This window comes from Syngnathus acus, chromosome 2 (assembly GCF_901709675.1).
Source record: "Syngnathus acus chromosome 2, fSynAcu1.2, whole genome shotgun sequence".
Lineage (NCBI taxonomy): Eukaryota > Metazoa > Chordata > Actinopteri > Syngnathiformes > Syngnathidae > Syngnathus > Syngnathus acus.
Window position 1 is genome coordinate 6,088,790 of NC_051088.1, and position 12,868 is coordinate 6,101,657.

General features: G+C 43.0%; 2 protein-coding genes across 2 annotated transcripts in view; both read right to left on the minus strand.

Annotated features, from left to right (window-relative positions):
* Window positions 1-5,224, minus strand: pgd (phosphogluconate dehydrogenase). Its single transcript, XM_037244934.1, has 13 exons — window positions 5,122-5,224; window positions 4,697-4,772; window positions 4,053-4,232; window positions 3,913-3,978; window positions 3,717-3,835; window positions 3,275-3,344; window positions 3,061-3,195; window positions 2,790-2,979; window positions 1,875-2,005; window positions 1,520-1,653; window positions 1,302-1,401; window positions 714-836; window positions 1-394 (listed from the first exon to the last, which is right to left on the minus strand). The coding sequence occupies exons 1-13, from the start codon at window positions 5,127-5,129 to the stop codon at window positions 275-277; spliced, it is 1,452 nt and encodes a 483-aa protein (XP_037100829.1). The 5' UTR covers window positions 5,130-5,224; the 3' UTR covers window positions 1-274.
* A 1,450-nt stretch (window positions 5,225-6,674) lies between these two features.
* Window positions 6,675-12,868, minus strand: part of LOC119118158 (kinesin-like protein KIF1B) — a 48,423-nt gene continuing 42,229 nt past the window's right edge. Inside the window, 11 exon segments of the mRNA XM_037244956.1 lie at window positions 6,675-8,836; window positions 8,921-9,039; window positions 9,393-9,585; window positions 9,708-9,860; window positions 9,981-10,102; window positions 10,178-10,249; window positions 10,847-11,107; window positions 11,205-11,350; window positions 11,454-11,515; window positions 12,358-12,491; window positions 12,572-12,686. Coding sequence (XP_037100851.1) covers window positions 8,794-8,836; window positions 8,921-9,039; window positions 9,393-9,585; window positions 9,708-9,860; window positions 9,981-10,102; window positions 10,178-10,249; window positions 10,847-11,107; window positions 11,205-11,350; window positions 11,454-11,515; window positions 12,358-12,491; window positions 12,572-12,686 — 1,420 coding nt within the window. The 3' untranslated portion in view covers window positions 6,675-8,793.

A 12,868-nucleotide genomic window follows, 5' to 3' on the forward strand; every position in this document is an offset into this window, starting at 1 on the left:
TTATAAAGGGATTGAAATCTTTATTTAGCCTAGTACAGTAGAGTGCAAAGCTTCACCTTAAATCCAGTGTTAACACTGCGGACCCCAGCCTAAGTTTGATAATGTAGCAACACATTCTATGGCTGGAAAGATAAAAGGTGCACAACACGTTGCTGATACGAGTTAAGGAGTTAAAATTGCTGTGGTTATACTGGTGGAATGTGTGACATGTCCTCTTTTGCACTCAGTGTGTTTGCCATGTTATTCTTTGACGTGTACGCCGCTGTTCTTCTCGCTACGCATTGTAGGAGGAAGACGAAACGTTTCCACCGTGTCCTGTCCAGTTGGTGTGGATAAAGCGGCCCGGCTCGGTCAGCAGCTCATACGTATGAGCCCCAAAGTAATCTCTCTGAGCCTGAACACAACAACAAAACAGCACTGACAAAAGGTACACTCACACCAGGGCTTTTCAACTCTGATGAACCCATCCATAGAATTTCTATCAGGCTTCTCCTCATTGGGGATGAGTGTGCTGAAGCATGACAAGAGGGACGGTACATTCCGAACCAGTGGCTCAGCCAATTGTGGGGCACATTTGGACACATTCAAACCTACAGGCGAGTCTTCAAAGAACCCAACATACATGAAATTGGAAGCTAGAGTACCCAGCTTTTTTGAGTTGCACATAAAAAACAGAATCAATGTGGTCCACCCCAGTGGAGTTGAGGTATTACCTGGAGGAGGTTGGCAGGCAGCATGTTGTGCCTGTAACCGTCGTAGAAAGACAGAGCGGTAGTGAAGCAAGGCATGGGGATGCCGTGCTGGACGCCTGTGCTGACCGCTCGACGCCACGACACCTAAAAATCAAGTGAGAAATCTTGCTGTGACTGGTAACCATGCCTGCTGAAGAACATCTCTTCAATCAAGAGCAATTTCCTATCTGAGGAGCCAGCCAACTAAATTCATCGATTTATTTCTTAATCATATTAATAAAAATGCTTCTTTTTTTCCTTTCTTTCTTGCTTGTTTGTTTCTTTATACAAGAATTGGCACAGGCCGTGCTAAATGTATTAATGTGTGAGATTGTTGGCCAGAAAAGACGTCACTGATGTTAGGCTCGGGAGTATTCGGGGCGCATTTTGTTTTGATAATTCAATCCCCAATCAAATGAGTCACAAATCAAACAGGCTTTTTGATTTTGAAAGATTGCAATAGTCACTAGAGCCACAATGTCAGAGTTGCTTCACCGCAATCTTGACGCAAAAGCGGAAATTGCTCTAGTGCCAAGCGGGTCTTTGTCAACATGTGGCACTTCCTCATACCTGACACTGCTGCACAGCATCACTGAAGAAAGAGTCCAACAACAAGCTCTGCAACTCCGCGTCCCTGTCAAAGGCCTCCTTGATTTTGCCAAGGAACACGCTGAAGGGAAGCAAACACACCACTGAGGAATGAGGAACAAATAAAGTGAAGCCTGGTCAAGCACGTTCCTTGTCACCGTTGCCATCATTTCAAATTGTGTGTGCGTGTTGAAGTGTACCTGCGGATAATGCAGCCTCCTCTCCACATTAGAGCAATGGCGCCGTAGTTGAGGGACCAGCCGAATTCTTTGGCAGCCTGGCGCAGCAGCATGAAACCCTGCGCGTAGGAGATGATCTTGGAGGCATACAGGGCCTGCAAAAACACAACTTGATTGGACTTGACTGCTTGTGAACCCGCGATGATCAAGTCATGTATTGGTATGTGTTTCCTCAGAGATTGCGTGTGCTGTGGAAAATTAAAAATTAACGATGACCGTACCATTTCAAATGGCGAAACTTCTTGTCCTGTAGTACGTTAGTTTGCTTTGAGTTATGGATGGCAGAACAGCACGTGTGCTTAGTACTTGGTTGTACCTTCCTGATGTCCTCCAAGAAGGCAACCTTGTCACCGGTGAACGTGACTCCCACCGGCCCCGTGAGCCTCTGGCTGGCCTCCACCCTCTCGTCTTTGAGGGAGGACAGACACCGGGCGAAGACGGCCTCTCCTGAGAAGACGAGATAGCTAATCAAGCCCGCATGCACGACTCGGCACACGCGAGGAGGAGCCGGGACAAGGAAGTTGTTTGTATTTCCCGTTAACTTGCAAAACAGGTTATTGAGGAAGCGTGGTATGAAAGAAAAAAGTGTGCTGCTACACCGTTGTTCAAATTGCTTCTTACGATTGAAGTAGCTCTGACTCTCACAATATTACGGGATATTATGGGACAAAGTGTGTCCCTTTACAACTCAACACAGGAAGCGTACTTTTATTTCTATAGGCAACCCTAGGTACAACCTTGGTTGTTTATGAAAGACGCCATGAGTCAGATGGCCGGCTGACAAATCCCCCTTATGTCACCTGAGATGAGCAGACTGCAGGAAAAGCTTCTTAAGGGCGGACACAAATCAAGCACGTTCCCTGGAAATGGCTCACTAACCTCCTCTAAAGCCAGTCACGCCGCAAGTCTGCAACTACTTTTCATGGGTTGCCGAATCGCAAATGAATGGTGAACATTTAGTGGCTGCATTTTTTTTATGAATATCATGCTATCTTCTTCTGTCAATATAGTGTTTTTTTTTTTAACATATTGTCCTTTTAAATCCTCACCTATATTTATAATGTCATTGCTAATGATTCATGAATTTCTAGTTCAGTCTTGTTACATCACTGTTTGCGGGTGGCTTAACCTTCCCACTTCCTGATTTCTTTTTTTCCCCCACCGGTGTGACATGACACATTTGGCAATGATTTGGCAGGTACACGAAAAAGGAAACAAACTACTTCCTTACCGATCAAAGTCACCGGAGTGCCGTATTCCAGGGCTGATATAGCAGTCCACTTGCCCGTGCCTTTCTGTCCCGCACTGTCGCGGATCTTGGGCAACAAATGCTTGCCGTCGGCATCTCGATACTTGAAAATGTTAGCGGTGATCTCGATCAGGAACGAGTCCAACTCAGTCTTGTTCCAGTCATCGAAAGTCTGAGGGGTTGAAAAGCAAAACGGGCAGCTACGGTCCACCAGCGGTGATCAGAAGTGATGCGGTCATATGCGAAAACTCACCTTGGCCATCTGGTCGTGGTCCAGGCCGAGCACGTCCTTCATCAGGTGATAGGCCTCACAAATCAGCTGCATGTCGCCGTACTCGATACCATTGTGAACCATTTTGACAAAATGACCCGCGCCCTCGTCTCCCACCTACACAGGGAAGGAGTCTCGCATCATGGCGAAGGCGGCCACACACGCCACATTCCAAAAGTCAAGAGGAGCCGCTCACCCAATCACAGCAGGGCTCTCCTGTTCCCACTTTGGCAGCGATGCTCTGAAAGATGTCTTTAATGTGAGGCCTTTAAAAAGGAAGCGTAGCAAAAGTGAGGATGGAAGAAGCAAAAATTCATTGTAATGTATCAAATTGTCAAGTGTTCCAGTTCAATTCCGGATTCAAACATTTCAAACTCAAATGTGACATTTTTTTCTTCCCTGGCCCACTGTCGAAGTATTTTGAATGAAAGTATTGACTGAAATTATGACTTCAATACAGCATGAGACTGCTCCATGATTTGGCCGTTTACGTCACCTTGAACTGCGACACAAACCTCAATGTCTTAGAACTGAAAATGTGTGACGTAAACCAACCATTAGTCTCTCATTGGTGGACAATTTCTGTCATCACTGTGTCATTGTCTAATTCTTCTGCTGTTTGTTATACTATGTCTCACCAGGCCTCTGGATGTCCTCCCGGCATGAGTGAGGGTCCGTAGCGCGCCCCCTCCTCGCCCCCGCTGACTCCGCTGCCCACAAACAGCAAGTTCTTCTCTTTCAGACTCTTACAGCGCCGCTGTGTGATACAAAAGCAAAGAGGCGGTCAGAGAAAATTCTAAGATGAATCTCTATGACATGTTGTGTCCTTCTTACAGTCGTGTCTGTATATTCAGAATTGCCGCCGTCGATAATGATATCCCCGGCCTCAAGGAGGGGAACCTGAAGGAGTACAGAAATACAACAAAATCAGCAATAAGTCGAATTCAGGCATTTGTAATATTGCAGAAACCAACCAGCTTGTCGATGAAGTCGTCCACGGCCTGCCCGGCCTTGACCAGCAGGACGATCCTCCTGGGCTTCTTCAGCTTGGACACCATGTCTTCGAGTGACTCTGCGCCAATCACCTTGGAGCCCTTTGCCTCGTTCTGCAGGAAGTCATGCACCTTGGACACAGTGCGGTTGTAGGCACACACCTATTGAACAGACATCAGGATACATTATTTCCAATGGTGGGAAGTATTTGTTGCTCTACTTAGGTAGATTTTTCAAGTCTCTGTACTTTACTGGAGTATTTATTTTCCTAATAATATTTTACATTTAGTGCCAACATTTGAACTGAGATATCTGTGGTTTCTATTACTTCTATGCATATGGACTCTTTAGGGTTTTTTTTTTCTTTGAGCCAGGTTATCAAAACAAGTATTGTGTATTACTTTTGTACTTATGAATATTTCAGAGTCCGTAACTTTTGATTGTTACTTAATTAAAGTAGGTACATCAGTGCTTCTAAATTTACCAGAACCTTTTTTTTTTTTTTTTTTTTTAAATATCTGTACTACTACTAAATGAGTGTGAACACTTTTGCTACCTCTGCTAATGTATTTCATCCTTAAGTAGTAGGCATCTACTGTACGTTAAGAAAGACTTGATAACTTACGACGAAGCCATGGTCATTCATGTTCATGATGAGGTTTTGGCCCATGACAGCCAAACCAATCAGTGCGATGTCTGCTCTGTGAGAAGAATGGGAAAACGTTACATCGGCTAAAATGAAAAGATAATATTTCTTGGGAAAACATGACAAAATGAAAAGATAATCATTATTGGTTGACTCGCATTGCAACCAAAGCAGAGTAATAAAATGTTCGCTCAAAGAAATGTGTGGTGGCAATTATTAGAAGGAAGTGGATCTCCTAAAGCACATCTTACATATACTACTCCGACACTTACTAGCAAACAAGCTAAGCTTCAGACAGTCATTATTTTAAGTAAAATGCAAAAGCCTAGAAAGCAATATGAATATATATATGAATATCACTACAGCATGACTCTCTGACTACTAGAGGACGGTAGAGAACTTACTCAGGCATTTTGCTTCGTCGCGTTGTTACCGTAAATTTTCGAAATGACTGGCGGACTGCTTCCTCGTTCTCGCCTCAGTTTGACGGCTCCACCCCACTCCGACTATTAGCCAATCAAGAACTAAAATCACTCGAGTGACGACAAAAGAAAATTATGATTGGTCCTGAATGCTGGGCAGAGATATCTAGTGTGCTATTGGTCCAATCTGCCGTCACTCCTTGCGTCATTCATTGCGTAAACGAAGAGTTGAGAAATTAAATTTTTGGTGATACGGATGATTTTTATTTTATTTTATTTTAAGGTAGCCGTATTTGTTTTGCCAGGTTTATTTACGATATACTATCGTGTCGTTGTGTACGCCGTTCATGTATTTTTAGTAGCAATTCAACACCCCCCTCCAAGAAAAACCCAGAAGAGTTACGCAAGTGTGGCATTCAATTGAGTCAATACACATCTTTGTTTGAGCATAATAGCCGACCTTCATCATAAGTTGTTACTTACAATTCCAAAACATTCACAGTGAAAAACTTAATAGGGGAACAACCTGGAAAGATGCACCCCGTGATGACTGGTAGGAGTTTGAGGCCGAAATTATGTCCTGGGGAACGCAGTTTAAATCAAACAAAATATCTTGTTTTTCTTCATACATCTTGAGATTTCACACACTTTAACCCCTTTTTAATAAAAGATCTGGAAAATGACTTGCTCTAACCCATTTATGAGTCATTGCTCTTGGCATTAGGACTTAAAGGTTGTGTTAAGTGTTTTGCACGTCTACATCTTAAACTGATGCAAATTGTTTGACTCAAGGTATGTTTCTGCAAACTGAAAATATTTTGCCAGGTCCACTTTGCCTTATCTGTACAACTAACTCGACATGAGTTGTGTCAGATGTCATTTAAAGCAAGGAGGTGGGAGTTCCCGTACATGGGTATGTAATAAATATTACATTATAAAATATCAGTAATTAATTTCAAATCAAACTTGAGAACCATTAGTACAAGCACGCACTCAGCACCCAGGACCAGACAAACAGGCCTCACTTGTTGCTAGTTTGCACTTTTATTGTTTCCTCGTTCACTAGACAGACCAATGGTGCAGGTTTACCAGACACAGTTATTAGGATATTTGCATGACACAGCTATGCTATACAGCGAATGGATTATAATTATTACAAATACAGTAAACATATTTACATTTTAATTCAAGCTCCATACAACACAGATATTTACAAAATAAGTATGGAAATGAAAACAAAACAAATAATGTACAATGTTAATGTTTGCCTTTTCTATTTGAAACTTGATGACTTGGTGACTCCAAAGAGTTAACTGATAATTGTCAGAGGGAAATCTTGTTCCGTCTAAAAGGCATCAACGGAAATGTGTCAAGGTGACGACAGAAGCACAAACAGTAATTTATGTAATCTTAGATATCATAAAGTATTTCATATTATAATCCCTGATATAAGATAAAATAAAAACCTAATATGTTTAGAATGTCTGGCTCATACGAGTAGAACGTGAATATGTTTGCAATCACAGGCAGGTTTCTACTGGAATCCCTTTCTAATGGGAAAAAAGGGAGCATCAATGCAACCAACTGTCTCCAATAGGAAACTATGAACTTCATTTGGTTTCTTTTCCCCCCCCTTACAAATACTCTAGAAATACAAACATCTTCACAGAACATTCCTCTGCCATGCCACATCATTTGGTTCAAGAGCAACTAAACCGTGCAGATTTTGATCAGTTAGTTGAATGTTTTTTTGTTAGAATGTGCAAAGAACTGCAAACTAATATGTACATTGCAAACAATAAATAGACACTCCAAAGTATGAGAACGCTACAAATTCGCTCCACGGATGGAAAATATATGCTCTGGCAAATAATATAAGGAATGCAAAACATCTCCCCAAAAAATGAAAGAGAATAATAACAAAAAAAGAAATCTCAAAAGTCATCAGATTCAATTTGTCAACCAGCAGGCTGTCTGACCTGAAGAAAAAATGTTGCTGATGACGTTTGAAATTGCGTCAGTCTATTGGGGAAAAAAATAAAAGCCGTTTTGGCGCCTCTGTTCACCTTCACTTTATGTAAATGTAGTCACATTATACAAGGCGAAACTGCTGGTTGGCTGGCCAGAGTTTAAAATCACCCATCTATATCAATCACATCATGCTCACATGTCACAACTGAGGCGCCAAAATGAGTTGAGCGGGAGCTCAATGGAGCCAAGAACGCATAGAGCAACTATTCTCCAACAATAGCACGAGTAAAAGTATTTGTGTATTTTGTCCCTTGAATATCTTCTTTCTAATAACCCGTTTGTGTAACAGCCATCCAGTGTAACCTTGATATGTGCATTTCGGCCCTTGTCTTGCTGTAGTGTACACAAAAATAAGGTTAAAACACTAACGCAGCTGGCTCACAAATAGAAACAAATGCCCGGTCACATTTGATAGAAAAAAAAATCCTTATTAAATTGTGATAGCCATAATACAAAACAGGTTAGTAGCAACAAAAAAAGAGCAAATTCCAGATTGTGAAGCAAAAAGGAATAAAACACATGGTGTTGACACATTGACATTGAGTGGATGTTCAACGCAAGCAGTATGCACGCCGGTTCATCCATGAAACGCTGCCCCTTCCTTCATTTGACAACCATGGGAAGCATGCGGAGTGCTTTAAAAAAAAAAAAAAGGCTCCAGTTTGTTCGGGTGTATCAGGAGTGGGGAACCATTTCGAGTGAAAATATTTTTGTGTATCATTATGAGCCAGTTCCAGAGGTTTTGCCTGTGTTTAGAATAGCACGGGGGTGGGGGGGTGCGCTCATGCACGGTGCATGAGATTGGCTTCCCACGCCTGAAGTACACGTTCAAACATCCAAAGATGAGCTTCCTGTATGTCCTGCTCATGTGAAAGCCATAATCTCGAATAAGTACCCATTCACAAAGAGATGCCCTACGGCAGGATAACTATGTACACACAATCAGGCTAAAGCATGGAGAAGGTCCATCGCCGTGTCACTAAGTGAGATCCTAAACACGCTGTTTGGTTTCTAAAGGCCATTTGGGAGCAGGAGGGGGGCCTGGCGTCTTAGGACGAGGCAGAAACCTGAAGTAACTCTTATGAAAAAGACTACATTAGCAGCAATTGTTCTTCAACATGTGTTGCTTTGCGCGGAGCAGACGCATCCCTTTGAGACATGTATTTTCCCTTCATGATTTAATCCCATTTTTTTGTTGGTGTTTCAGTAAGCAATTTGGGTGTTCTCCTGAGGACTGCTGCAGTTATCATGCATAAAAAAAACTGAATAAAAACTTGGTGACAAGTCACAAGGGGAGACATTATCAGAGGTGATTGGCAAACAGAAAATGAGTGGCCAGAAAAACTTTTTCGGCAGGATCGTGCACACGGGTAGACTATCACGACATGCTACTGGTTAGAGACTCGAATGACAGCGAAGCAGTGCGAAATGAGACTTTGTCGTGAATAAACCAAAACGTAAAAAGCTGAGGAGGAAGGGAGACAGAAATCGCAAGAAAGGAGACGTTAAGCCACAAGTCTACTTACAAGAGAAAACTGTCAAGAATCACACAATTGATTAATAGATATTAACACTCGGTATGTTCAAAGGCGTTTAGAAATAATGGAGCTCGTGGTATCCACTTCAGTTCTTGATGAGGCCACTACGCCTCCTCGCCAGCTTGGACCTATGAGGAAACATGGTGAACAATGCAGAGAGTGAGCATTGTCATTTGGAAGTCAAGTGTGACAAAAAGTAAACAAGTGTTAACCTTATCGTCCCCGCAAGCAGAGGGTTAAAGGCGTACAGCCAGTCGTTCATGTCTTTCTCATTGTTGGCCTGCAGAAGGATTCCTCTGTGCTTTGTGCACACAGCAAATGTGTTGGGTGTCTAACAAGAAAAGAAGATTAAATAAATAAACAAACAAACAAATGAAGACTTTTGTAATGCAAGGCTCAAAATAATAAGTTTGCAGGGCAAAATTGACATTTTAAACCTCATCAAAACACACTGAAAAGCAAAACTGAGAATCAACTGCTGACACAGTATCAAAAAGCTTTGCTGGGATGGATGCAAGCTCGGTGCTACCTATGTTGCACCGGAGAGTGAGCAAAGAGCTTCGACAGGCTACTATTCCGTCTACTCTAAACACCTTGCCGAGTCGCTTCAAAGTCAGTGATAAGGAAATGAAGTTCCGTTCCGTTTTTAAATAATTATTTTGTCATTCCTTATGAATGGCGTACCTTGAGCATGGCCTGCTGGTCTTCACTGTATTCCACTTGTGCAGTAGAAAGGTTAAGCACCCCCCGCTCCACAGGGTCCTTGTCGCTGTTGTAGATAAAGACGTAAGGCCGGCGCACTACCACAAAGTGCTTCACCCACGAGTTGGAGCGAGGCTCCATGAAGCTCAGGAAACCCTTCTTGGACACGACAGATCTAACAAGGAGTAAAAGTAGAAGTTGAATGTCTGCTTTTGTGCATGAGCGATTTGCGACTCTGCGATTTATCACTTCACATAAACATTTCATATTTAGTCAGGGGAGTGGAGCAGTTCTCACCCCGGCCTCATTTCTTCAATATCAGGCACCAAGTTGAGGAATTCGTTCTTCCCCGCACGTGCGAGGTAGGATGCCTCCAAGGTGGGAACCATGGGGAAGTTTTCATAATCTGAGCAGGATGGGCTGGATGCACGGGAACAGTTCTCTGGAGTCCTTGGGAAGAAGATCACAAATTAAAAAAAAGGCTTATGTAAACATGAGCCTGACCGTAATGGAGGTTATTCAAACGTTTCTTTAATCATCTGCTAGCTGCAAATTGAATGACAGATTTACTTCTGCTCTACAGAGCCACAGCGGGAGTCTGAGAGGGAAGGGCAGGTGGAGGAGGGGGTGAGCGTGGCGCTGCTGAAGCTGGTCACCGACATGTCACGTCCCATCGGCGAGATGTCAGAGAGCTGACAGGAGAGACGGACAGTGAAGACAGCGTATACAGTGTGACGTCGGTCTTGTGACGCGACAGTGGTCGTCACCTTGCAGTCGCTGATGCTGTTCACCAACTGGTTGTATTCGCTGTTGAATGTATGAGTCAGGAGACGGAGGCACTACGCGGGAAGCAAAGTGACAATCGTCAACCCACAGCACAGTAACAGATGGAGGCAGTTGCTTACTTTGGAACACAAATTCTTGGAGTGGGTATGATCGAGTTTTGATTAGAGAAATGTGGAATTTGTCTTTTTTTCAACTTGGAAAAATGGATGCCTCGTAGATGTAATTGAGGTTAATTGGACTTTAGATTGCACAAAATAGGAGTGAATAAACATGTGAAGGGGATTGTTTTACATGCTCTGTTACTGAATGGTGGTCTAGAGTAAATCCTGCCAAAAGTCAGCTGTGATAGATCCCTGTTAGTCATTAAACTTCGAACCTTACTGTATACTTGTTCATATTTCTCAATGTGTTTCAGCAGAGTAACAATACTTTAGATTGTTTGGATTTTTAAGATAATTGTTAATCAAATTAAAAATATTTATGGAAATGAAAATGAAAAATAAACCAGCTGTCAAGGAAACCACTTGTGTCTAGCCGTGCTTGGAGTGGGTAACAAAAATCTACTTTCTGCCGTCAAAAAAAGAAGCAAAAACAAAACAAACGTTTTCATCACGTCAGTACGTATCCCAAATTGAGGAATTTCCCATCACCTTAGTGGCCAGCTCCTTTTCACGATCAACCAAGCTCTCGATGTCAGCGGAGTCGTAGCCACTGCTCTCACTGGGTGTGATGGCGCTCTCAAAAGTGGTACTGGAGATCTGCGAGGAGATGGAGGTGGAAGTGGACAGGGAGCCCGAGCTCATGCTTGGAGACAGCAACTCGCTCAGGGACTTGGTGGTTGGCGCCGATCCCACGGGAACCGATTCTCCCAGTTTGTCTCGCAGTAGGAGGAGGTGGCGGGTCTTCTCCACCTAGACGAGTAAAAGAAACAAGTGAGTTTCAAACACCTTCATAACAGCTCGTATTGGGAGCTTGCTGGTGAATTGAAGTTATAAACAATGTAGGTACCTCATGCAGCTGCTCCATTTTCTCCAGCTCCCATTGGTGCTCCAGGATGAGACTGTCTCCTCTGGGCCTCCAACCTGCCAGGTTTTCCTCGCCACGCACATATGCCACCGATGTGTCCAAGACCTTCCTCCTCCGGCGTTGCATGCCTGCAAACCATGAGCGACATGCTCCGTGAGACAATACCCTTGACAGATGTGGAGATTGTTGCACATCACTTGTACTCAAACATCATCGAGTCACAAAGCTCACCTGGACTTCCAGAATCGGACATCTTGCACAAACTCAACTCATAGATCCCGGTAACACGGTTGCTGTAAATCAGTAGAGCAGATATGCAATGAGTCTGAATGTCATGTAATCAAGTAGTTTGGTGACTCAAAAACTGTCATGGTGGAGGGACCCTTTACATAGGAGAAATTTTTCAAAGGACCCAATCTTGGGGCAATTAATGTACACCAAAAATGCCATGGAAATTATTTTGGCAACATGTTAACCCAAATAATCGGGACTTGTTTGGCTGAAAGGCAACCAATTGAATTTAATGAAATGATCCATCGTTGTTAGCGGACGTTTACCGCTTCACCTAATAATGTGGCTATAAACTGAGAGGTGTTAGTTTAACTTAGTTATCAGTATTTAGCAACTTTTTGGACTTTAAAAAAAATTGACCCCAGAAATACAGACAACATGAATGGGACCATTTTCGCATTGAATTCTGAATGACAAAAAGGGAGCTTGTGGAATACAATCACTGAGTCGAAAAGCAACCACAGAGTCAATCATGCTTAAACATTGCCAAAGATAAGGTAGCTATTTAATCGTTGCAAAAGTAGTGATTTTTAGAGATCTTGCAAAGCGAGGTATGTGCTTCCATCCTTTAGTCAAGCTCGCCTATCTGAGAAAAGATTGAGGAGCGAGAAATGTTACGTGCATGCAGAGACGTTGGATTTTTTTGAAAACATTTAAATCATATCAGTGCTTTTAATTGGACCAAAGCTAAGGTAAGGAGGATTAACTGGTTTAGTGTGCTTGATTTATTAGCACACTAGATTCTACAACATAATTTATGGTCAATTACTTTGCAGACCCCCAGGTCTGTATCCCAGTTCAAGAACCACATATTAAGGGAATTGTCCGCAGCATGCAGCCTTACCAGTCTGGGGTTTTAGAGTACCCACTCCCAAAGAGGTTCCTGAGGGAACGGGGAGGTGAAATCTTTGCATCTCGAGAGTAAAAGACCATACAGATGTCTTTAGTGATAATAGCAGGCTGGATGCAATGGTCAAGCTGCAAAGAGGAGATGCAGGTCACATTTGAAGATAGGTAAATGTACAGATAATTCCATAGACAGAGAAGTAGAAACAGACCTCCAAATATGCCGACAGAGTCATGTAGATCTTCTCTCCATAAGGAGTGACCCGGTTTAGCAGGAGCGAGTTGTGCAGGGAGCTGTCCCAAACTGCCTCGAAGCGGTAGAAGGTCCTGTAGGAGACCAAAATCATAACAATTAGTAAAAACGCAAGGACAAGACCCCTTCATTTAGTCAGTGCGGTACAAAGAGGTGACGGGGTAAGGCTGCTACCTCTCAAAAAAAAAAGCACAAAGGCAGCTATGGGGAGTGTCATGTCGGGAGTTGAAACCGACAGAAGTGGACATTGACATTG

Bases quoted from the DNA above. Each gene is read 5' to 3' on its own strand.
- pgd (XM_037244934.1), bottom strand. The intron at 2,980-3,060 runs GTGAGTTTTCGC...TCAACCCCTCAG, and splicing joins ACCACGACCAGATGGCCAAG to ACTTTCGATGACTGGAACAA. The intron at 1,402-1,519 runs GTACACTTCAAC...GCTTCCCTTCAG, and splicing joins GGAGGCTGCATTATCCGCAG to CGTGTTCCTTGGCAAAATCA.